The sequence below is a fragment of the Budorcas taxicolor genome, chromosome 2, assembly GCF_023091745.1.
Source record: "Budorcas taxicolor isolate Tak-1 chromosome 2, Takin1.1, whole genome shotgun sequence".
Classification (NCBI taxonomy): Eukaryota; Metazoa; Chordata; class Mammalia; order Artiodactyla; family Bovidae; genus Budorcas; species Budorcas taxicolor.
The window spans coordinates 140,448,763-140,475,338 of NC_068911.1; the positions used below are offsets into that span (position 1 = coordinate 140,448,763).

The 26,576-nt window shown below is 38.9% G+C and overlaps 1 protein-coding gene across 1 annotated transcript in view; it reads left to right on the top strand.

Moving 5' to 3' along the window:
• The window catches only part of CCNYL1 (cyclin Y like 1), a 35,178-nt gene extending 8,946 nt beyond the window's left edge, over positions 1-26,232 (top strand). Inside the window, exons 2-10 of the mRNA XM_052658999.1 lie at positions 1,779-1,853; positions 3,683-3,717; positions 9,049-9,149; positions 12,264-12,299; positions 14,527-14,578; positions 15,425-15,544; positions 19,408-19,574; positions 22,800-22,962; positions 24,301-26,232. Coding sequence (XP_052514959.1) covers positions 1,779-1,853; positions 3,683-3,717; positions 9,049-9,149; positions 12,264-12,299; positions 14,527-14,578; positions 15,425-15,544; positions 19,408-19,574; positions 22,800-22,962; positions 24,301-24,417 — 866 coding nt within the window. The 3' untranslated portion in view covers positions 24,418-26,232. The remainder of the gene's footprint in view (positions 1-1,778; positions 1,854-3,682; positions 3,718-9,048; positions 9,150-12,263; positions 12,300-14,526; positions 14,579-15,424; positions 15,545-19,407; positions 19,575-22,799; positions 22,963-24,300) is intronic.
• The last annotated feature ends 344 nt before the right edge of the window (positions 26,233-26,576 follow it).

The following is a 26,576-nucleotide window of genomic DNA, read 5'->3' on the forward strand; positions in this document are numbered from 1 at the left end:
CAGCTCTTTTCTGGTCACTTGGGCAAGTTTACGTTTTTCCTGCATTGTCATTTCTTTTACCTCAGCCTTCTTGCTTTCTGTATATAGATCCGTAGTAGCACATTATAGTATACCAGTAGCACACCCTGGTTTGGCAGGGTGTGTGTGTGTGTGTGTTAAAGCCTGCTTCTCTTTGATCCTGACACTTACTTTTCCTGGACTTCCATTGACTCTTGTTAAATTTTACATGCCGTAAACCCTGAAAATATGGCTACTTTGCAAGCATTTCTGCTTATTTTTTAGATTCCAGCGTAGCCTGTTTACTTTCTGGTACAGATAAGTAGTCATGAATCCTTTCAGAAGCCTTAGGTCGAAAGACTCTGCCTGTTAACTTTGTGTACAACTGAAATAATTTATTTTCCCAGTGTCCCATTTTTCAAATATGTAGGGGGTAAAAAACTTTAAAATAATTTTATGGGTCTTTTATATAAAACTGTTGAATATTTTCTCCAAAAATAGCTTAATAAACTCCAAATGCAGTGAAGGAATTTTCATGAAGAACAAAGCAGTTGGTTTACCTATGTAAATTTCTAGTGCTGGCAGTAACATTAAAATTCCCATTAAACCAGGAAGTCTCAAATTACTGTTCATGCAAAATTCTTTCTTTGGGGAAGAAAAAGGTTTTAGGTAGATAACATTTGTGAAATGCTGGGTTAGACTGAATTCACTACTGGACTGGTTAGTTTTTATTATATCAATGTATATAGTCTTTTGATTCTCAGGGATAACATGTAAATCACTTTGACCACCAAACTCACCTTTAAAAATAGGCCAATTATTATGTGGTTTGGGAAATAATGCCTTAACTATTACTCTTTAAAAATCTTGGTCCAGTTTCTTAAAAGATTGTTTAATTGGTTTGAGGTAGACTTCACTGAGTAAGTGCCCATAGGGCTTTTATGTTTGTTTTAAACAACAACCTTACTGTCCAGTGTGACAGCTTGTGCTTGCTTGATATTTCTGCCTAAATAGAAGACTGTCCCACCTTGGTGCAAAGTGAACTGCCAGCAGACCCACCTTTTTTATGTAGGTATGGGCAAGTTTTTTTTCAAGCAGCCCTTTGATGTGCTCCAGGAAGTACTCTTATTGAAGCCTTCTATTAATCATGCACCATGAAGGGAAGAAGTGAGAGTTTAGCTTTGGAAACAGAGGGCAAAGTTAAAAATCACTATCCTGGAAGTGTTCCTATGGATCAGAACGTTGAACTCTTATATGTATTCCTCTTAAATCTGCCGTAATGAATAGCCCCTAGATAAACAGCAGCCAACTGTTGAGTGGAGTTAGAATTAGCCATTGGATTGTCTGAAGAACATTTGCCAAAAGCAGCTTATTTGGTTATAGCATATTTGATAGTTTGAGATGGTATCTGACAGTAATTGACTGTAGCATAACTTGCTTCTTGAGACTTCCTGAAATGTGCCAGTAATATCAGCTTAAAGGGAGGTGACTGAATTTTTAATCGATAAGTAGGAGGGGAGGCATAGATTAGGTGCAAGTTTAAAAAAAAAAAAAGCCTAAGACATAGCCCTGGTTTTATTCCACATGTATGGAGAATTTCTACAATTTTTCTGTTTCCCAATAGAATTTTTATATTGTTGCCTTTACTAGTTTCCTTCTTGCCATTAACTAAAAGCTCTTCTTAAGGCTATTAAACGTGATTAAAATCAATGTGTAGCTGTTTTAAAAGTCATATCTTTTTCTACTCCACTAATTGTCACACCTTTCTTCTTCCTGTGCAGACTTAGCTTTGGAATCAAACCCATCTGACCACCCAAGGGCAAGCACAATTTTCCTGAGCAAATCTCAAACGGACGGTAAGACGGTGTGCCCCCCTCACCCCCCGAGAAAAAGATTGAAAACTGTCTTTGTGTATTTTAGGAAGATACAGAAAGACACTTAGAATAGCTTAAATATTCTATTTTTTCATATGTGATAATATTTTAATATGTGATGTTTTATGTTAATATGTGATGATACATGTCTCCTTTAGGTGTTACTGTTTTAATGAGGAGAAACACTTAGACCACCTGTTTATACACTCGGCTGCTGCTTTATCAACACAGTCAGCTCGCCACATGATTTAGCTGTGGTCTGTTTTTCCATGCTACTTTGTCCTTTTCCTCTTGCTCCAAGAGCACGTGAGTTAAAGATGAATGATAGGGTTTAGGTCACAGTTAGGTTTTCATTTAATTAAAAAAAAATCTGTTGTTACGTATGGGAATCGAGTCTTGTGATTTTGGCACCATTTTGCAGTGCTCACCCAGATGAACCTCTCTCACATCCAGATTCCTGTGAATTTTTAAGTTCTTTTAAAAGTTCTTGTGAGAACTTTTAGCTCTTCAGAGTTTTCTCATCCTAATGTAGTGCTGAGCCAGGGTAATCAGAGCAACGTGCCTGCCATATGGGGTTTTCTAGAAGGTTATCCTCAGTATGGGAAACCTTGTATAAATTTCTGGTGTCCTGCTTTAAGATAAGAATCAGAACTGGAAGTTTTTGCACCCCTGCTTGTCTTGCCTCCTTGTCTTCCTTAATATATGTTAAATCCTAGTTTATTTGCTAAAAAGCCATACATGGTCAAGTTTTTCGGTTGTTTATGAGAGCAGGAATACAAGAAGTGAACATTCTATAATATTTGAAGTGATGCAGCACAATAAAAAATAGAGGGTTCTTTTTCTCTCTTGTTTTCATTGGATTACTGGTTTTTATCGAGGGGTCTGTCTCAGGAACAGCCAGAAGGAAGAGGGCCAGGCGAGGGGGCGGGGCGCAGAGCGCTCACCACGCCCTCTCCCTCTCCGAGTGCACCACCTGTTCTCCTGCCTGGGGGCGCCTGCATTTTCTTAAAGTGTGTGTACTTTTGTCTTGAGGCAGTTATTTCTAGTTAGGATTACTGTATTTCTCAGTCTTTTCCAGAGTCATGAGCTACTCACACTGTAGAGAGACGGTGGAGAGAGTAAAAGAAACACAACCCCATGCCCCCGTCTCCTCTGTCTAAAGGAATTCGTGCTTGTGATGCCATGGGAACAAGTGTGGCCTAAGACCCTCTTTGAGCTTATATTCTTCTGGCCTTTGTTGGAGCAAAACAGTTCTGTGTACTTTTGATGTATGTTCAGTGAGGTCAGCACACATGTTAAAGATTATAGATTGCTTTCCAGTGTGTAAAGACCCTGTATTTTTTAACTTGGGTGTTTGAGTAGGTGACCAGTAAGTGGTTCAGGATGCTTCCAGAGACATGGGTGCTTGACCAGAAACTGGTTCTTAGCGTTGTCATCTGTTTATCCTGGTGACTAAAGTACATGTAGAACTAGAAAATACTATATACTGTGCAGCTGGTAAATTTTTTATTAGCTAAATATCTCACCTGGCCTAATTGACTTTGTCCTTTTCTTTTGTAAATGGAAAGTCTTTGATTTGTACCTAATACAGAGTATCTGTTAGGTCAAATAGTAAAACTAAGTTTTCAGATACTATTTATAGGATTCATTTTGCTGGGTGATTTAAATTATATGTTTTGTTGGAAATTATTTTTAAAAATAGAATGAAATTTTAACTCATTGTGTATATTGGTAATCCATCAGATAACTAGTGACTTATTTTTCTATGGTATTTGTATTGGAATTCATCAGTTAATTTTTTTTATTCTTAGTGCGAGAAAAGAGGAAGAGCAACCATTTAAACCATGTAAGTAAATAGTTGAAAAGTTGAGAAATCAATAGTTAATTAAAAGCATGTCTGCCATGATTTCCTAAAAAGTATGATGGATCCAATACTGTTAGCATTGACCTCTTATTTATAAATTTTCTGACTCTCTGGTTCCTAATTATCAAGTGTATTCAGAAAGGTTTTTGACTTAGTAGTTCCCCTTTTTTTAAGGGTCCTGACATTTAAGTTAAATTTCAATAATATGGTTATAGCATAAAGATCGACGTCAAATTCTTTTGCCTTAAATTTTTCATCTGAGTTTTTAACCAGAGTAATAAAAGTGTAATAGGTAATTTAATTTTTAGCACTGTTCATTGACTTCTTGGCACAGCAGGTGAAATCTTAACTTCCTCATCCACTGTGATTCTATTCCCTCCTCCTGTTCCCTTTACATGCATCAGTTTTTATTAAATCAGAATCACTGTTTACAGTATTATGACTAAGCAAGTATTGTTCATTGTTGAGCCATATAGTTCTCTGTGCTGCCTCCTTGTGCACCTTTCATTCTTTTTCTTCAATATTAATGAAATCTAAGCACTTCTGCACTTCTCAGGATAATCCAGTTCTGCTTTTTCTAGCAAACATGATCTCACACAGCCAAACATGGTTGAGTAGCTCCCTGACCAATCTCCCTGTTTTCACAGTCTTCATTTTTTTTCTGTGGAATTAATTTCCTGACTATATTCACTTGCCTGTTTTTTAACAGCTATTTTTTCCCCCAAATGTTGTAACATTTGTCACATGCCTATCAGAAATATTTTCCGTCCACAAAACCGCATCTGTTCCATTTCTTCTTGGAGACACTTTTTGCCAACCTTTTGTCTTCCTACTGCCTGCATGCTAGTGTTTCCTAGACGGGCTCTGTGCCTGTTTTCCTGGGGTGTCTGTGTGAAGTCACCTGGGATCTCACACCACTGCTCTCTCGTGTTGGATCCCCTATGTCCTAGATTCTGTTTCCCTCTGTCTTGTTATACTCCCTTGTTTTCCTGGAGCACATTTTCCTGGAAAAAGGCACATGGGCAAAAATTTTATCAAGACCTAGCCTCTATGAAACTCCTTATATTTGATTAAGTGTAGAATTCTAGGTTGAAACTAATTTTTGCAGTAACAGAGAGGTTTCCCTCTTGTCTTCTCATTTACAGTGTTTCTCTTAAATCTATTGAATTTGATACATTGTATATTACCAAATTAGTCATTTCTCCATTCCTTCCTCCTGTGGAACCTTGTAGTACCTTCTGTCTTTGTGGGGTTTTGAAATTTCATAATATGGCTTGGTATAGACCTTGTCTTTCTATTGGGGCCTTTAAACATACAGAACATCTCTTCTAGTGAATTCTTTTATGTGCGTCTTTGGTATTTTCTTTCTTTTTTTTTTGATTCCTGTTAGTCAGATGTTGAAAATTTTAGAGCAGTATTTCTGCACAGATTTTTTTTCCCCTCCTGTTTTCTGTTTTGTCTTGTCCTACTTCCTGGAGGTTTCCTTGACTCTGCTGTAATCCTTCTATTGAATATATTGTTTTGTCTACCTTATTTTTATAGAGTTCTCTTCCATCCTTTTATTCTTTTTTTCACTGATGCAATTTCTCATCTTTCTGTAGATGTTGAAGATTTTTTTTTAAGTTTTTATTTGCTCCTTCATTTTTATCATTCCTATCGATTTCTTCTTCCTGTTTTGATCTCTGACTGCTTGGAGGTTTCCCTCAAATATGTGATGGTCCCTCACTGTCTGTTAAGATCTAATTGGAAGCATCACTTTGTGAACTCATTAACTGATAGACCTCACTGCAAGGATTTGGTGACCATGCTTCTGGATTCTGAACCTGCCTTGGGTTCTGTAAGACAACATTGGTTTTGTTGTTCCCATCCCAGTTACTCTGTAGGTTCCAAGGTTGTGCTTCCTCTGTTCTGCCATGTCAGGTACCACTCCTTTATCTAGTTTTTTCATCTTTCAAACATCAAAAATCATCTGCTGTTTATCCTGTCTTAGGTATAGCTTTTTTAAAAAATACTTTTATTTCTAATGAGATGATATCTCTGAAAGAAGGGGGAAAGGAAGTAGATTTGTGGTTAGTCCACTCAAAGGTGGATTTATACTTTGAATATAAATTCTAAGTTTAAAAGTTTTAATTCAGTATAATTAACGATACTGATTCAGACAATACTATTATACCTATAATTAGAATACTGTACATTTCTACTAAGGCCTTGATTAAGAATCTTATTCAAACTACTCATCCTGCCACATTGTCCTCCATTAATGTGCAGTAATGTAGACGGAGTAGTTTACACCAGTGCACTTCTTGTTGTTTTAAAGTCAGACATGACTCTTTTGCAACCCCATGGACTGTAGCCCACCAGGCTCGCCTGTCCATGGACTTTTCCAGGCAAGAATACTGGAGTGGGTTGCTATTTCCTTCTCCAGGGGATCTTCCCGACTGAAGAATCAAACCCACGTCTCCTGCATTGGCAGGTGGATTCTTTACCCACTGAGCCACCAGGGAAGCCCCACACTAATGCATAGAGTATTACAAAATTTTAAGTAAAAGTCTTAATAATTATTAATAAACACATCTAAAACTTGTGAAAAGGGGAGGAAAAATGAATTTCAGTGTAATTTTTTGATGGGTTAAACTCAGGCAATAGGCAGGATGGGAAGATTCACTGGGTGGGGGCAGAATTTCAACAGGTGCTTGACTTTTGATGATAAGTTTTTGGGGGGGATTGTTACTTATTAGTCTTCCAGTATGATTATTTTCTAGTCTCTGCCATTAAACCTGAAGTCTACTAAGTAAGCCTTTTCCCTTCTTGTAAAGATTGTAAAAGTCCATCTGTTCTGTCCTTAGCGCTGAATGATGGTAAATACTCTTTCTTCAGTGAACATTAAACTATCAGTGGTGGGTTTTGCTGTTTGATTTTTGTATTTGCATTTTATATCATTAATCTTTGTCAGTGTAGTTTATTGAGGTTTTGAGCCAGCGATGATAAGGCTTTAATCATAAAGGACAGTTACCTTAAATTTTAAAGTGAGATGAGAGGAAAGTAAGCTGTTGGCAGCTAATATATCCAGGCTTTGCTCAGAGGCTTTAATTCTGCCATCCTTTAGTGAATAGTAGACACCGAAGTTTGAATCACTTCAGGAGTAGGCCTGGAGAAGTGTTCACTGTTTCTTTGGTAGGATCTAGCCAGTAGTCTGTAGGTTGCTGATAGACTAAATGAGCCCCCATAGTCTGTAGGGCCACGTCTAATTAAACTTCTTAAATGTTTCAGCACTAATACTTCCAAAGATAAACAGATATAACGCATAATAGAGAAAAAGTTTTAATAGAGAAAAATGGGATAAATATCACCCAAAGCCAAAGCTCTACCAACTAGTCCATATTTTGGTGCATTTTCCTACTATTTTTATTCCCCTCATAGATAGATTTTACAGTTACTGTGTGTAGTGCGTCATACTCTTAACAGTAGTGACCTTTTAAAAGATAACTTCATTTGGAATATAAGCATTTGAATAAATGTTCAGTTTTCACACTGTGTCTCTTTTGAGATTCTAAAATTACACATTAACCAGATAGCTTAAGGAATATATGAGTTTCAGTTTAAATCATTTCTAGCTTGAAGGAGAAATTCCTCCAAATAGTGGTACTTTTCAGGTATGTTATGTCTAGAACGTTTTGTTAATAAAAGAGTAAGTGGCCTTGCCATAAAATACCTAGAAGCAGCAGAATGGTGGTTTATACACCATTTGGATAGTTCTTATTATTGGCTACTGGCAGTGTTCATTTAAATGCTCTGTATTTTAAAGAAACATCGACTAGATTTTCTCCTTGTTTCGCCTTCGATGTACTTGTGGAGGACACTGATAGAGTCTGACAGCATGGTGAAAACTACTTCATATTAATAGGAGGAAGGAAGGCTCATCTGAATTAGTAAACAAAACCCAACAAAACCAAGTGTTAAAATTGTTTGTGTTCTGTGGTATTCAAGAATGCTATTACTTTGAGCTACTGACAGTGACTGGGATTTGATTATTGGCCTTTACTTAAAGGAAGAGAATCGTCCTAACATAGTTTAGGCTATTTTAGTATTTGACTATGGCTGTGTTCTTGGGCTCTTCACAAATAAATGGATACTTCTAAAGTGTTTTAAAGATAGTTTATTCTCTAGAGGGTCTCACAGAGTTCTTTGTCACCTATCCAGCACCACTGCAGATAGTTCTAATGTGTATCATTAGTATGACTTACCTTCCAGTTGTAATTGATCTTAAAAAATTTGTCAAACGCTTGTTGAAGCCTGATTTGTCCCAGATTCTGTGCTCAGCAGCTGGAGTAGGAGGAGTAAGAATCTGTAACCTGGAGGAGCTTGCTTGCTTACTTAGGAGGGGGATACCAGGCAGGCAGTTGAGACCATGTAACAAGTGCTGAATTAGATGTGTAAGTGTGCAGAAAGGGAGAAGTTCGGTGGTGTGGCTGCTGGCCGAGGTATGCTGGAGGTGGATGGGGTCAAGTTTGCTGGGACAAGGAGGAAGAAGAAGCCATTGCAGGCAGAGAGCAGCATGCGCAAGGCAGCAGAGTGCCACGATGAGTGTCAGATAACATGTAGAGTAGAATTAATAAAACTGTGAAATGAGTGGGAAGTATTCTCTGAGGCTGTCACTTGTCTAATATATGGCAGTCTTACTTAAACATGAAATGAAAAGTTCAGTTCTCAGAGCTGCTTTTTCTGTGTCTTGGCTGTGAGAGAATCTTAAAGCTGTTCCCTTTTGTCCTCCAGATAAGGAAACTGAGGCCCAAAGAGATCTATGGCCTCCAGGTCACGGGTGATAGAGCAGCCCCGGCATGCCCAGCCGCTTGTTTCTCACACTGTCTCCCAAACTAGTACATTTATGATTGGCGTTCATTTACTGCAATGAAATGCTCTCACATCGATATTATCTAAAGCAGTGCATTTTATTGTAGTAAATGAATAGAAATAGAAATCTCCGCTGCATTTCATTGCTTGAAGAAGAAACACTGAAATCTTACTATACGCTTTCTGCATTATTATAAAGGCAATTTATAATAGGTGCTTGCCAGGTTCATTTGTGGGTCCTGTATCAAGGGCAGCAGTTTATACCACATTTCTCAGATCTTGCCTGTGGAAGTTAGAGTACAGAGGTTTTCCATGGAGCTGCACATGATGCAACACTCAGCAGTTCATGGAGTGTAAGGAAAATCTTAATGCTTTATCGTTTGACATTTTAACCAAGGAAAAAACACACTTTTATAGGTTTAACTTACTGTGACATTTTCTTCTATCTCCCTTCCCCTTCAGGTATCTCCAGGGCAGCTTACTAAAAAGTATAGCTCATGCTCAACCATATTTCTAGATGACAGCACAGTCAGCCAGCCTAATCTTAGAACCACAATAAAATGGTGAGTACAACTAGGTTGCCAAGGGCTGAGTGACAGACCCCCTTCTTGCTGAAAGCATCCTAGCCATACGTAATTTCATTCATTTGATTTGTCCTTTTCAGTGATTAGGTTAAGAAACTGGTGTCAACTATATGTTGGTTTCAAGGACCTAAATATGAGTCTTCAGTTTCCATTTTTATCATAGAGTACATGATAGAAGGGAAAGTCAGTTAGCAAGTAAGAAATCCCAGGAAAAATGTAAATCTTGTTTGGTGCATTTCTGTTGTTAAGATAGTGTTGAACATAATGAGAAAGAGAGGTACCTTTTTATTGTACGTTTCTAGAAAAAAGTATGTCTTTATGAGTTGGGAGTGTCCTACAACAATGAATACTAGTTTGGAAGCTAACATGAGAAGAAGGAACAGCTTGTCCCCTACTGGCACCAAAGCGAATCTGCAGTTAAATTTAACTGGACTTAGTCAGATTTATCCCACCCTGCATTTTTTTCCTGCAGTATTTCTATATGAAACTTTACTTCTTCCTCTCCCCCAAAGAGGGGGAAAATATATCAAAACTGCTTTAAGGGGCATAGTCTCAAGCTTAATTTCTCCATAGATGAAATTTGTTCAACTGAGATTTTAACTTAATAGACACATTTAATTTTTGTTTATATATGTGTATCTCCGACACACTGTATCAGTCAAAGCAGAGAACAATAAAAGAGATGAAGTTTCAGAAGCAAGGCTGTGGTCAGGCTTATACTTAAGAAGACACGAACAGTGTTACTATGACAAAAACTATTCCTCCATTTCTGGAAGCCCCTCATAGTCCACAATTGGAGATGCACAATTCAGAACGCCCTAATGATGGGAACGTTCAAGTTTATTTAAGAGAGAGAATTAAAAACCCAACAGGATGCAGACCTTCCTGCCTCCGTTGGAGTTGTCCATGGAACATTAACTAATGTCTCCTCAGCATATGAATGTTGACCCTCCAGAACAGTTTGGGAAATGCTATTTGAAAATATTAGTATCCTTATCATTAATTTTACTTTTCTGTCTTAAAAATATAATTAGCTTATAAATTTAATTTCATTTTTAATGTGCAAGGCTTTTTATTTTTTAGCTTTTTAAATGATCAGTAACTTCTACCTTTAATTAAAAACAACCAGTTCACAATCATAATGATGTAACTTTCTTATAATATTAGTTTTGGTCAAATCGTGTTTCAACAAAAACTGAGCCCCATTGCTCTTTAAAGTCCTGAGTTTTGGCATTTCTCTTGAAATAACTGAGTGTTTTTATTCAGCCAAGACACTAAATCTGTGGGTTAAAAAACTACTCTCACTGGGGCTAGACTCACAGCTTCTTTTGAATTCAAAAGAGCCTGATATTCCCGTATATAATTCAGAAGTAGTTTTAAAGATTAACCTTGCTCAGATGAGTAGGTTTCATGCTTTTTATTCTCAAGCTAGTCTTAATGTTTGGAAATACAGTAAATTTTTATCTGATTAAGTTTTAAAAATGACCACTCAGCACATTCGTTATTGGTAAAATAAAGGTTTACGTAGAAAATTGGGGCAAATTGGCTTTTAGGGATGATTTTGAAAAATACCATGGGATTAGTTTTCAGTGGGGTAGGTGAGCCTTATTAGAATCACCTATGCAACTTTTTCAAGATGTATGTCTCTGACACATGAAATCCACCTTTACTCCCTACCTCCAAGACACAGAGTCTGTGGGTCTGTCTGGCTCTCTGTCTTTCCCTCTGTCTCTTTCTCACATACACACACACCCCTTTTGACAAGCTGGGGAATGATGTGTGAGGCATGATTTTATAGACAAAAGTATCCTGAGAGATCCTGATCTTAACCCTAACTCATTCATTCCTAAACTTGGCTGCACGTTGCAGTCACCTGGGGAGCTATAAATACAATCCTGTTGCCCAGGTTGTACCTAATGGAGTTAAATCAGAACATTTTGAAGCAGAAGCCAGGCAGTGTTTAAAGCGTCCTGGGTGATCCCAGTGTGCAGCTGAGCTTGGGAGCCACTCTCTGCTTCAAGGGTAGGAGAAAGAACTACTTCTGATAATTGGTGGGACCTTGAGTAAGTCAATTTTTAGCCTTGATTCCCTTATTTGTAAAATGAGTTAAGTGTCATATAAGGTTCAGTTGCCCTTTTTATCATGTAACTTTTAATTCTGTGACTTTAAAATCAATTTGAAGAAACTTTGAAGCACTATAGAAGTATCCATCTTTGATGCTAACAGTGTTACAGGCCTTTCTGCAAATGCTAAGATTCTATAGACTAGTTACAAAATTCAGATTTGCCTTCTCTCAATTATTTTGAGTTTCATTTTAGATACTGAGAACAAAGGGAAGCAAATAACTTAACCAGAGGACCCCTTAATTGCCTAATACACAGCATCTGTGAATAACTTAGGGCTATAGTAATGTAAAAAGTATTTGAGGACTTGTATCTATTGGTTAGTTAATACTTTATTTAAAATAATCTGGAAATACCTGTCATTAATAGTGTACTGTGCTGTATTGTGCTGCCTTATTAGCAGTGCTTATTTCAGGATAACTAGGCCTATCATCAATTTTGTGACTATAAAATTTTGCTATTAAATTTTCTAATAATTATGTGTGAAAGTGATTTTAAATCCATTTTATTTGGTGTGGAGCACTTGTATTGCTTACTTTTAGAGAAATAATGGAAAATAGACATGTTGGGGGATACTGAACTAAATCAACTGAAATGTAGTGCCTAACAAAAAGCCACAAACAAAATCTGCTGTGCATCTTATATTTAACCATGTGGATAGATGATATAACTTGTATGGGATGAAAGATTCTGCGCATAGAAGGACAAATGACCGGGGAAATATGTAATAATTTAATCAACCCAAACATGTCTTCTAAGAGCACATCTAGCATTTTGGGTCTCCTAATTTTGCTAAAAGCCAAAGAACCTAAAACATGGGGGATAGCACCTATGGGTACTGCTCTGAATTAGAGGATGTGGGGGCCACTGGGCATCTGGAAGGTCTTACCTCTCTGCCAACCCTTTTAAAATGTCCTCAGGCCTAATGTGATAAAAATCAATTATTACAATATATTTTTTTCCTCCACAGTGTGACCTTAGCAATATATTACCACATAAAGAACAGGTGAGCTCTTTTAAAACCTATCTTGTTATTCTAGCTAATTAATTTACACAGTATCAAGTTTAGTGTTAAGTAATAACTATAGACAGTATTTAGAGTAAGCTTTTACTGTTAGAGTGCTTTTATTAGAGTATTGAAGTGAATCATTTATTTCTATTTTGGGACTCTTAACTCTTTAAGTTTTATGTGGTTTATATGGATATTTACTGTATTAGAAATTGAAATTTAAAAATTTAAAAATTAAATCCATTGTATGTTAAACAGGCTTTCCTTAGCACTATTGAAATTTTCAGCTGGATGAAGCTTTGTTGTGAGGTGCTGTCCTGTGCGTCGTAGAGTATTTCACGGCACCCCTGGCCTCTGTTCTCTAGGTGCCAGTGGCACATCCCAGACTGCTCTCCACAGCAGGATACAAAAACTGCCTGCTGAGGGATGAGATCGCCATCTGGTTGGGGACCCCAGTGTTTAACATAAGTCATTTTTTTAAAATGAAAAATAACCATTTTCCTCAACAAAATAGTGGAGAGAAAAGTATCTCATTAATAGGAGAGAGTTGATTCTCATATCAACACTGTCTTCAGTCATTTGCTTTGAAGAAGCAATATGAAGATCCAGCCACATGCAGACATATAGGTGGGAAAAGGTGAATTTTTAAAGCCTTGAGATAATTTGGCATATTCTCTGATACTGTCCCCAAAATCCACATGTGCTGGTTCATTAAATTAGTTAAGATGGAGTTCCAAGTCATTATCAGTGAACTTGAAGTAGATACTATGGTAAATCAATGCCCATTGATCTGTCGTGCATAGAGTGGATCTTTTTATCTGTACATGATTTTATATTATACATTGTCACTGCAAAGTATTGGTTCACATTCCTTTAGACAGTGTCAAAAACTCACTCTTGTTAGTATCACCACCAGTCTTATCAGAAAAGTCTTTAAGTATTGAGAAGTCAAGCTCACCATAAATAAAGCTCACACTAGAAGGTACACGTTTTCCAAAAATCCTGGTATTTTTAGTTTGATGGTTTGAATTTTATCATTGGCAGCAAATAGTTTAGAGTTTTCTTTGAAGTGACAGGCTCACTTTATTCATTTTTTAAAAAATTTGACTGTCAGTGTTTCATGAAAAAAGTGGTTTAAATATGGTGTTCCAGGGGAAAAAAAGTGACTTACCAGTAAGTTACAAGTGCTCTTCCTTAACACAGCCATATTTCAGTATATACAAGTCTTTAATGCATACTTTCCACTTACTCAGAATATGAAAAAGAAGAGTAAAGGTTTAAGAACACTTAATTTTTACTCTTTCATCAAGGATGCTCTTAAGTGAAGCAGATTTTTTACATGCATTTGGCCAGGAATAACTGAATGACTTCTAATTTAGTTTCATACCAGTGCCTTGATTGACACTCAGAAAGGAGCAATTTTACCCACTTTTGCTTTTATACAATCATAGTTAAGTGTCACACAGTGTAAAGGCAGGTGATGTCTTGGTATTCTTATAAAAAACAGTTTTGACTTCTTGGACTTTCAGGCTTTCTGAAGAGGGGCCAGGGGAGATTCCCAGAGGCCTACAGACCACATTTGCAGAACTGCTGTTTAAATGGGCACAGGGTAGTAGTGTGGTGGAATTTAAAATAAAAAGCCTGGTTTCTCTTAAAAGACAATTAACATTTTTAACTCAGATTATTTAAAAGAGACAAGAAGAAATAACAATATAAATATATAATTATATAGATTATATTTATATATAACTATATATTATATAATATATATAATTTATATGTTATATATTATAACATGTTATAATAAATATAAAGAACAAAAGAGGGGGAAAAAACAAAAAAGCATGAATCTCATATTTACATTCATTGAAGTTGGAAGACTTTATTGCCCACTATGGCTACTTTATAAAATGTCCTTATATAATATATTCCAGTGTGAGGTTAGTGCAGTGAAAATGTATTGGTCTACTAACATTGCCTGTTAGAAGGGGTCTGTGCAGGTAAAGGCAACTCTGGCTGATTGTAGAAAAGATTTCATGCAACATGGTGTGCTGAGTGTAAAATACGTCAGAAAACCTTTCTAAGGGCAGAATCCAGGAGAATATGTAAAACTGTTTGCTTTATTGAAGGTTAAGCTTCCTCTACTCCTCTCTCTACTCTTAGCAGATACTTTAAGCCAGTAACTCCTGAATTAATTTTTAAAATACACATTCTTATTTTATAGAGATGCCAATAGATCCTTGGATATTTTTGATGAGAGATCACATCCACTCACAGTAAGTATCACTTTTATTGAAGTTTATTTTTCTCTTATTACAGTTGTGTTTATTTCATGCTTATTTGCTTTGGAATTAATTACTAGAAGAAAATTACTGCCTCCAGCTCGAAGCCAAGATTGTCTTCCTTTTAAGTCTTCTTCCCCCACCCCATGTTATGTCTAGTCATTTTACCAAAGGCATGTTGTGTCAGGGGTGTGACTGATAAAAACCAAGTTGCGCTTTGTATGACGAGTGAGCGGGTAAGTGAATATACCCAAGTAACAGAAAATATAGCTTTTTAAAGGATGATTTTCCATAGCATCACACAATATAAACATTTCCTAACAAATACGTAAGACCTCTAAGGAGAACATTTAAAAAGTGTTTAAAATTTTAAACTAATTAAAATGACAGGGTTTTAAAATTCACTTCTTCAGGCGCTCAGTAGACATGTGTGACTGGTGACTGCTGTGTAAGACAGCAAACTCTTAGAGCCTTCTGGTTACAGGACACTGGAAAGGTGTTTTCATAGTTGACTGCAGAAAAGTATGATGACGTGCAATGATCAGCAAGACTTTTGAGCCTAAAAATAGTTTGCATTTGGTTAGAATTCTTTGGGAAGAAGGTGAAAATAAATTTTCTGAGGTTGTGCCTGCATTTTTCTTTAATGATTGGTAGTGCGTACTGAATCACTATGGTACTTTAGGATCCCATTGTTTATATTTAAAAGACTACAAAACATGTCACTTAGTCAAAATTATTTTAAGTAGCACGTGGGCCCACTTGTGAAGATTGCTGTATTGAGGGTTGCTTTTAAGTATTTTTCTTCATTGGACACTTACATTGTGTTTTTTCTTCTTTCAGCGAGAGAAGGTTCCAGAGGAGTACTTTAAGCATGACCCTGAACACAAGTTCATTTACAGATTTGTTCGTACTCTTTTCAGTGCTGCACAACTGACTGCCGAATGTGCAATAGTGACTTTGGTAATATATTTTTCTCTTTAATATAAGCGTCTCTAGAAGTTTTTTTCTTGTACAGAAGGTATGGGCTTGTTTTTCAGATGAAAGTAGGTTCCTGAAATGATCATCAGAACTTTATGAAAGAGAAATGTATCAAAAGGAAGTAAAATGTACAGATTTGAGCTTTAGTAATCATAATGATTTAAAATGTTGCCACTGCTTTTCTCATCACAAAACAATTGGTGTTAAAGGCAGCAGGAGAGACTTCTGGTTTCTGCTTCCACACCTCAGGACTCATGCACACACAGGGCACAGAGGTACACACTGACAGAGTGTGCCGGGCGGCGGGATGGAGGCAGTCACTCAACTTTCTGGGCCACGGCAGGTGCAGATTCAGTGTGTTCCTTGTCTCAGGCTGTGTTGCCTAGGCAGTTCTAATGTGTGTCTTGATTGAGACCGACTGCCTTCAACTCCCTGTTCTTGGACGATAATGTTAACCATCTCTACTGTCCTCTGGTGCCTGTGTTCGTGAAGGTACCCGGCATTGGGGTGTCAGTAGTGCTTGGAAAGGCTTTACTCAAGTTAGCCTGCCAAGCTCCAGCTGGGTAAGGACCTTTGTGTCATCCATACTGAATTCCTATGGTAAGATTTTATCATTTGAATAATGATAAATAATCATATTCAGCTGAGAGGTAGTTGGGATTGCCTAACTCCTCCCTATAGCAGACCTATAGGGGAAAGTCAGCTGCATGGTCTGGAGGGAAGGAATACGTCCACCACTGCCTGCTCCCCTCCAGGCAGTGTAAGAGAGGCAGCTTCTCCTTTTGCAGAGAGACCCCTCAGTGGGCACCAGGTCAGACACAGGCCTTTTCTTGGAGCTGGCAGGCCATTTGCAGTACTTAGTTAGCATGTGCTTGAGAGAGGCAGGAGTGGCGCTGGCACGTGGAGAGCTGGGAAATGCAGGAGGAGAGTATGTGGGTTGGAAGAGGGGCATTTCTTTGTAGACAAGTTAAGCCCAATGAACCTGTGAAACAGCAGAGTGACAGTGTCTAGCAGTCATTTGCCTGTATGGGATTGGAGCCTGAAGCTGAGCGAGAGGCAGGGAATTACGTATAGCTGTTCAAATGCAGAGAAAGTATGCGAAATAAAGATTGGGGAGATAGATCTGTGGGGACCATCAGCACTTACAGACACATCCCCAGAGGAGTAGCCGGAGTGGTAGGCAACCCAGAAGAGAATCAGAAGAGATGCCAGGGGAGATTGAAGAAGGAGAGCATGGTGCACAGGATGAGTGCTGCCAAGGAGTTCCTCGGGGCATAAGTACGCACCAAATAGCTGCCTGCATCACGGTTCTAAGTGCTGGGGATAGAGGAGAGTCCTTGCCTTTATGAAGTAAGTATAGCAGACATAAACAAAGGGTGTTTGTTTTTTTTGTATTGTCTTAAGTTTTTATTGGATTATGGTTGATTTACAGTGTTGTGTTAGTATCAGGTGTACAGCAGAGTATAAGACTTTTTAAAAATGAGTATTTTTTAAAAGATGACTATTTCAAGTAGTAGTGAAAGCTAGAAAGAGAAAGCAAGGTAAAGGGATAAAGAGATTAGAGAGGCTTCCCTGGTGGCTCAGATAGTAAACAATCTGCCTGCAGTGCAGGAGACCCAGGTTCAATGCCTGGTTTGGGAAGATCCCCTGGAGAAGGGAGTGGCAACCCACTGCAATATTCTTGCCTGGAAAATTCCCCATGGACAGAGGAGCCAGACCGGTCCATGGGGTCACACAGTCGGACACGACTGAGCGACTTAACGCATGCACGCTAGAAAGACCTGGAAGAGCCTCTTCACAGAGGTGAGATTTGAACCAGGACCTGGCTGGGCTGAGGAAGATGAGGGGTGCTGATCCCACAGGCAGAGGGGCAGAGCACAAGGCACTGAGACAGAACCAGCAAGGTGGCCACTGTGATCAGAGTAGGGAGAGAGGGAGAGCACAGGTGATGAGGTCACAGAAGGACGATGGCATCTCACGCAGGGCCTCGTAACGTGTGGGCCACAGAAGTTATCTGTTTGATGGGAACGCCCTGGCAGATGTTGAGCAGGCCTGTGAAGTGCACTTAATCTAAGAGGCTCTCCTGGCTGCTCTGGGAACAGACTGTGGTTGGCAGTCAGTGGAAGCAGAGAAGTGAGGAGGCAGTGGCAGTGATACAAGTCAGAAGTGACGGACAGAAGGGCAGCGCCGTCAGTTGACCAGTGAAAGCGGAGATAAGAATTCCGAACAGATTGGAGTGAGATAGCTCAAGTGGAGGTTTTTGGTCCCGGCAGCCAGGCGTGTGGCAGTGTCTTGAGCTCTGAGGGCAGGCCTGGGGAGTGGGGCGCTGTGATGAAGAGCTCTGGTGGTTTGTTACGAAGGCAGCAGTGACTCTGCCTGAGTAGTTTCGGTGGAGCAGTGGTGGCCAGGGGCAGACTAAAGTGGGATGAGGAGAGGATGGGTCATGAGGAGCCAGCCTTGGGACATTTCCTGAGGGAAGTGTTCTAAGGGGTGGTGAGGGATGGGCTGAGAATATGTAAGAGAACATTGGAGAAAATCTCTTGACAGAGGGGGTTGTTCAAGAAGAGGTGAATTGTGGGAACAGTGTTCTGCAGAAATGAGAGATGGGACTGACTTCATTCATAGAAGAGTTAGCTTCAGGAAAAAGAGATGTCACTTCCCCTGGGTCTGCCTTTAGTAAAGGTGAGAGGAAACTGAGGGATTGCCCCTAAGGTTGAACTGCCTCTATTAGTGCCATAAAGTAGAGAGGTGGACCCTGTAGGGAGATTCGTTCTTAGTACTGGAGCATGCTGAGTTCTCCGGGGAACAGGGGCAGAATTTCACTAAGGGTATATAATCTCAGTAACCATGTTTGAAACACAGTTGAGTCTGGAGAGCTTTGGCAGATTTGAGCTGTCAATCTGATAACATTCTGATAAAAACTGGACGTTTTTCTTTTTGTCAAATGGCATATATTCTCTTCTGCAGAGGTAACACCATCACAACTTATGTCTTTAATCTTTACTCAGCTGTTAACTTGGTCTGGTTCTTTATAGAATAGCCATTTGACACATATAAAAGAAGCCATGAAGTCATCCCACAAACTACCTGGCAGATTTAGAGGAGCCCCAGCGATTTAGACACTGGCAGCTCTTAACCACCTTAGAACCAAACAAATTGACGAAGTTGCAGAATACGTAAGACGAATTAGGAAATAATGGAGATGTGAGAAATAGGGGATATGAAAAAAAAGCTCTTTGTATGCATGAGTCTTCCTTTGAAAGGCACCAAATGTGGTAATAATGTAAAGCTGCTTTGTACTGCCTGTCCTGCTGTGCCACACAGCAGCCACTGGGAGGCTCTCTTCACCAGTTACCATCTTCAAATTCATCCTCTGAAGAGAAGATAAAGAACTGCTCAGTCTTACCAGAGTTTTACATACTCAAGCTTTATGTAAAATTGCCACTTACCCACCACCAGTATGGTAGGTACATTGCACACGGTACGCACTCAAGCATTTACTGAACGGTTGAACTGATGCTGGGCTATATGTGCTGCCTTTTACAAGTGGGAAAGTAATAACACAATGCCTGTCTTTAGAATGCCCTATGCTGAGACGTCCTTTCATTCCTGTGACCAAAACTGGGTTGGAAATTCACATGGGCAGAGTAGAAATACCAGACTAACAGAAATATCTGCCTTACAACTGTGACCTGGCCTTTGGCCTTGGCCGGCCGAGCAAAAGTCTCTGTAGAACCAAAGAATAAAAGACATGTTAAAAACAGATGAAATCTATCATTCCTAATAATTCTTATCACAGCCCTTAAACTGAACTAAAATCAAAGATCAGTCCTCTACTTTTGCAGGTTTACTTAGAAAGGCTTTTAACTTATGCTGAGATCGACATTTGCCCCACTAACTGGAAAAGAATTGTTTTGGGAGCCATTCTTCTTGCCTCCAAGGTTTGGGACGATCAGGCTGTTTGGAATGTGGACTACTGCCAGATCCTCAAGGACATTACAGTTGAGGACATGTGAGTTTGTAAGGTTACGGTGAACTGTCTAACCATTTTCCAATACCTCATTTGCTCCCATAAAGTTTACATCTTGAGAAATGGTACATTTTAAGAAAGGTTACATTGCGCACAGAGCTGAATTAGGTATAAATATAAAATTAGACTTCTGTCTAGCTGTAGTATAACCATTTGTATTTCCCATCATTAATTAGTTAAATCTTGGTATGTTGTTATTGTAATACTCTGCTTGATAAATTGAAATTACTTTTCTGGTGGTTTTTGCCAAACATTTTACAAGCTCACTACCAGAACAACATGATGCAGTAAATAATTCCACATCTTTCTTAAAGCTGTCTACCAGGTCCAGTCCGTTTTAAGAGGCACATGTCTGGCCTTGGAAGTTAAGTGGTCACTGCTGAGGTCTTAGCATCTCCAGACTACTGAGAGGTTATAACTTCAACTTGAGTCACACATTGTACGTTTGTTTTTGGAGGTCTTTTCTTCTTTTGTAATCTGAGGTTGTATCTAAGGTTCTATTGTTACAGAAACCATGATGTACAGATAACCACACGGAAAGGTTTCAGATCTCTGTGTTCTGTCTCCTCCACTGTTAGGAGTGTCCCCCATGTTTAGAAATAGAGGTCTGCTGAATTAGAAAACTCCTTTGTTCAGGTACCCCGGGAAGTGTCACTGGGGCCTTACCCGGGGCACTCAGCAACCACAGCAGCACCTGATGGGGCCTTGGGGAGTTCCTCACAGATGGCATGCTCACATGGGCATGAAACATCAGGCTTCCAGTCTGGCTGCGGGGAAGGCCCTGAGGGTGGGAGGCAGCAGGAACCAGAGAGGTGTTTGCAGCAGACTCTAGAAGTGCTCACTTAACAGCGAAAATGTCCTTGTGGGTGGCATTTAGGAAAACGTAAAGATGTACCTCTTTATTATGCCGAACAGCAGAGGACGATCAAGGTCATGGCAGGCAGTGGCAAGAGTTTGTTTTTGTTACCTTTGCCCCTGACTCTTAATTCAGAATTACCAAAGTGCATATTTACAACTGAAGCAAATAAGCTTGTGACTAAGAGAAGGGACCAGTGATTGTTGGTAGCTGTCAAAGTGACTTTTAGTGAAAATGTCCACTTTGGTGATAAAAAGTGTCATGGTGATGTTGCTGGTAGCCACCTTAGTATTACAGCAGATAATTCGAGATAAGTAGAAGTACTTTTGGAAGTTGTAGAAACTAAAGTGACATTGAGCACCACTATCATCCATCTTTAAACTGGTTCCTTGAAGGAAGGAGAATGTGTAATCATAAGCACCAGGCCTGCCATGATGGCAGCTGAAATTTTCTCAGAACCTACAACTAAGCATGGGGGCTCTGGGTCCAATTACAGCATCAGAGAACATGCAGGGAAGTGTGTGGGTGTTCATAGCTGTGAGCCCAGTAGCACCGATGGCAGTGTCTAGCTACAGGAAGAAGCTAATTGTAAACAGCACTTTTCTGTGTAAAACAGAATCACCAGGAGCTGTGTTCATAATAGGCTGCTTTTGTTTATGATCTTTGGAAACTGGAAAGCATTACAACCAAGTGTGCAAGTCACATTTGTCTCATCCCCCTGCTGTTGGCTGCTGTTTGTAATGGTCTCATTTTGAGTCTAAATTGAAAAATTGGCATCTATCAGCTTTTCCTTAAAAGTTTTCTAACATCCATGTATCTTGTTTGAATATATCTCCCTTCAAAAGAGTAAGTTAAACTGAGCAGCTGCTGTTGAGAAAATTTGCTGTGCCTATAAATGGCATGCTCTTCAGTCATCTAGTCATTTAAACCACCACCAAAAATGCAGAAGATGCGCATTCTGTAGGCCTAATGCTTTTCAGTAAGTAAAGCTCTGTTAATAGACATGTTAATCCTATGAAGTACTGTATTTCCACACAATTAAAATGTATTAGTGGAAGAGAATATAAAAGGGATAGTGAAGTGCATTTATTCCTGTAGTAAATTAAGTCCTGATTAGCTGATTATCAAAACATTATCTGATTTACATTTCTATAGGCTTAATTTTGGAGGTAGGTTCAGTTAGGTTTAAAGTTCAACAAATGAGAAACCTCTTTTCTGCTCACACTCTGCTGTCCACACAGGAGAACATCAAGCATTTGATGACTTAGCCAATGGATAAAATATTAACACTTTAAAACCAGGAAACAAATATATTGAAAAATAAGTCACTCTCATTTGTCTGGGTATTTATCATTTTTATGTAATTAATTCTTTAAAGTGATTGCTATGAAAATGGTAAGACTCCGATTTTCTTTACTTAAATATTAGACAAGCAAATGACTGTGTATGGTCCCATAGCAAAGACCTGGCTCCCAGCACCCTACTTTCCCACTTCATTGAATTCGCCCCCTGCGTGCATATGCACCTTCTGTCCTAGCCAGGGGCGACCGATGGAGCACAGGGGAAACTGCGCCATCAGAGGTCATATGCTGAAGTGCATTTAATCTAGCCAAGACGTCTACCCTTAATCCTGCTGCCTCCCATAGCTTAAAAAGTGTATCCCGTCCTATCCCAGGAACACCTTCTCATCCTACTGGGGTTAAGAGGAACAGAAACTTGCATTCTGCCCTTTGCCACGGTCCCCTGCACTGGGGCAGGGGGAGGGGATTCCCTTTCCCATCAAGTGTAGCTTATTTATTTATTTATCTGAGATGAATCCTTGTTGCCTCAAGAGTCTTCTCCCTTCAGAGATAATAGCAGTGGCTCTCCATGGCTCCATTTGTTGCCGTGGTGATGTGCTTACTCCTTTTGTTGGCGTGTCTCTACTTCAATAAGCCCCTTCCTGTTATCGGCCCGGTGAAAATGTCTGCAAGTTCTCCAGAGCTAATAAACAGCATACATCATTCCTTTCATCTGATGACTATAGCGGGGCCTTGTGAGTGAGCGTGGAGCATGAATGCACGGCTGCACTAATGGAACTCTGAAGAATGAGCCCCCGAGTCAGCAGCACGGGTGCATAAGAGGGCCGTAACCTCTCCCCCCTTGTCCCAAACTCAAAGTGCCAGGACGCAGAAAGAACCACAAATAGCTGTACCTTGTGTGAACATTAGTGTATTAATCCAGCTGGGGAGCCATTATTTGTTTCAAAACAGTATTTAGAGCTGTTGTAGTGGCTCAGAATGGGGTTTCTGGAGATAGCCCAGTTGACTAAAATTGTCCTATGTTGGTTTTGTCTTGTCCTCCTCCCCCAGGAATGAGATGGAAAGGCACTTTCTGGAGCTCCTTCAGTTTAATATTAACGTTCCCGCCAGTGTTTATGCCAAATACTACTTTGACCTTCGCTCCTTAGCAGATGACAACAACCTGAATTTTCTATTTGCTCCTCTTAGCAAAGAAAGAGCACAGAACCTAGAGGTAAGACTGTGGAATCACTAACTGGGTTTTCTGTCAGCCACCAAAGCCAGCATCTGTGGCTAACTTACACTAAGCAGTGACTATTAAAAGGAACAGCTGTTAAATTAACAGTTTGAAGAGCTTATTAACCCGTTGGCATCTTATTCCCTGTGTCTTTTATGGGTTAGGGATCTCACATTATTTTAAAAAAAAAAAATTAGGTATTCTCTTCTGGAACCATAATTCAGAATGTTTTAAATCAGATTTAATCTGTTCTTAATGGTTTTCCATTTGAATCTCCACACTTACTGGAGAAGGGAATGGCAACCCACTTCAGTAGTCTTGCCTGGGGAATCCCATGGACGGAGAAGCCTGGTGGGCTACAGTCCACGGGGTTGCAAAGAGTCGGACATGACTGAGCGACTTAACTTTCATTTACATATAACCATAACAGGCATTTACATATAACCATACAGGCATAATTTCTTTATAATTGTATCCCTAAATCATATGTACATTGATAATCTACTTACCACTCTTAACTGTCTTAGCTTGCTGTGTGTGTGTGTGTGTGTGTGTGTGTGTGTGTGTGTGTGTGTGTGTGTGTATATCACAGTTCAGTCCCATGAGTTTATTAGACCAGAAGCATCAGTGGCTAACCTGCAAGACCTGTACTTGGAAATTACAATGTGGGTTCAGAAACTGGATGTAGAAAGTACGTGGGTTTTTAATGGAAATGGTAACATACATGGGATGAAGTAATTTGTAGTGGTGATTTGAAGAGTAGTTTGAAGTAGCTTGTGATTTCTGGTGCGTATACAGCAAACTGAAATGAATACATATAAAACTGACACTTTTTCTGGTACCTTGGTACTTTAGAATAAGACGTTTTTCCATGGTAATTGACCTGCATGTGAAATAGCACCTTGTAGTGCTTCATCACCAGACCTTTCTTGCCTTCAACACACATCTACCTCATTAAAATTTTCTTAGAGTGTGTAGTAAGTAATGAAGACTGAATAGAAGTTGAATAGCTGGGTAAACACTGATTTTGCTCAGGTGTGTTCATTATGTTTAAGGATCTAGTATACAGGTAACATCATATTGCTGTTAGATGGGGCCTATTTTGGAAACGCAGTTTTTAAGTAAGTTCCTCCCTGCCCCAGCAATCTCATCATAGCCCTTCAAGGATATTACCTTAGGGAATCAGCAGTGTAGATACGAGCTATCCAGAGTAGCAGTAACTGTGAGCCTGAATGAATGCAGATGTGTGGTTTATCAATGATGCTTTCTTTTTTTAAGGTTGGAACTTTTTTTCCCCCTAATTATACCTATGTTCTATCTGATTGACTTTTTTAGGCCATCTCCAGATTGTGTGAAGACAAATACAAAGACTTATGCAGAGTTGCTGTGAGAAGGTCTTTCAGCGCTGATAATTTCATTGGTATTCAGCGCTCCAACGCCATCCTCTCATAAACAGAGAGAGGTGAGGGGTTGTAACATCATGAACCCCTTGTAACAATGACTGGAGAAATACCACCTCTCCTACTCAGAAACCAGCAAAGTTAGTATTTCACCTAACAGAAAGACACTGAATTCAAGAGACTCACGGACAGCAAAGATTATGGTCATAGGAAAAAACTGGACCTTGTCAATGCAACACACTCTTCTGTCCTTTCTAATGTAAACAGAGTTACAAAAACCACTCCAAAGCTAAAAGCTCCCAACCCACCCACAGATATTTGCTTACTATGTAGGCCGATAACTGTGAACTATGTGAGGGTTTTTTTTTAATAGTTTAAATTTTTAGACTTTAAAGACACTAACTATAGAACTTTTACTTTTTCCTATTTTTCTTGCCCATATTGCTGCATATTCCTTTAGAATCAATGCAGTATTACTATTCAAACATGGGACTCCTAACAACTCATAAAGCCACCTAGGAACAGACTGTTGTAGCATTGTTAGGTTTTGAAGGATTCTTCCTCCCTACTATTTCATTGAAGCTGCTAGTCATTTTTGGCAATCAGTTTAAACCAAAAAGCTGCTGAATAACACTTGTCATTCAGATTTTTTGCAAGCACTACTTATTAGCATATTAGCATGTTTGGGATCATAAGCAGAAAGTATGTTGTTACCTACATCTATTGGGTCCGTGCTGCGTTTCTTAACTCTAATGGTGCTTCTCATTTTCTGATGATTTTCCTCTTTGTTAAATACTTGTATCAAAGGATATTTTCATAATTCCAGCCAACCTGTTAGCCCAGGAATAAGCAGATAGTGAAATAGAAGGTGTCCCGAAAGTCTTGGTGCAATTTTAAGCTTTAATACAGTGTGCTTGGATGCTCCAAGACACTGCTGCAGAAGTATAAATGCTACAGACACAAAACATCACTTGAAAGTGTACTTGAATTTCTTCTAAACTCATTTAATTTTGTAAATCTTAGATGTTAAGCTTTTGATTTTAATTTTTTGTTTCAGCCCCTCTTGACGATGGCAAACAATGGGCTGAAACAAAAAATTAAAATTAAGAGCTTAATGTTTAAAATTTACAAAACAATGAATTTAGAAGAAATTCAAGTAAACTCTCAGGTGATGTTTTATAAGTTTGTAGCATTTATACTTCTACAAGTATCAGAGCTTCAAATTGCACAGAGACTTCAGGAGGATATCTTGTATCTTTATAGACCTGGCCGCCTCTTTTTAAAATAGTCCTTTGCCTGGCTGGGCTGTTTCTCTGCTTGAGCACCTAAGTTTCTTTTTTCTAGGTTTGGTAAAGGAATTGTGAACAGTAGCATTAATTCTCCTGTAATAAATTGGAAGGAATTGGACCCTAATAGTAGTGATAGGAAAGTGAGTGATGTGAAACAGCGTTTCTATGCTGTGTGTTGACCTGGCTGTAGGTGTGTTCTGTTACTTGAGGAAAGATAAATCTTAGGAACCCTTACCTCAGGCTGTTTAAAACACAGGGTACCACTTAGCCACCAGGAAGCCCATTTAAAAGACAGGGAGGTCCAGTAATCAGTCTTTTAGGAAATTGGTAATGATGTCACCTAAACTTGAAACATTAAAAGAAAAAAAAAAGTGTTCTCAGCTATGTAAAGTCTTTCTCCTCCCACCTTCTCAAATGTAATCCTAGGAATTTTGCCTGTAAACAAAGCATTTCTGGGCCAGAAATACTTTCTCTCTTTATAGCAAGGCTTTGCATTATATTGAGTGCCACAGGTTCCATCATTTTTAAAGGACAGAGACATAAATGATAAATAATGGATATAAAATATTACAATCTACCACCTCAAAAAATACTGTTTATGGAGCTTGGAGATTCAAGTATTGATTGCAGTTTTATTTTGAAAAGAATGCTACAACTTACGTGGTTTTTCTTCCTCATGTTTATATTAAAAGAAAAGCTAATAAACTCTATTTTAATTAAAATACATGGCTGCTGTGTAACTTCTCACTGTTAACATATTATGGTTCTGCCTAGCTCAAATGTTTTCAATCAGTTCTGATAGGCCTTAAAGCATTTTCCGACTTACCATTCAAAAGTTGTTTTGACCGTTGCCTTTAGTTAAGAGGTAGGCATTTATTCCTTTTGCTTATGTTCTTTTCAACCAGAAGATAATTTAGTACAC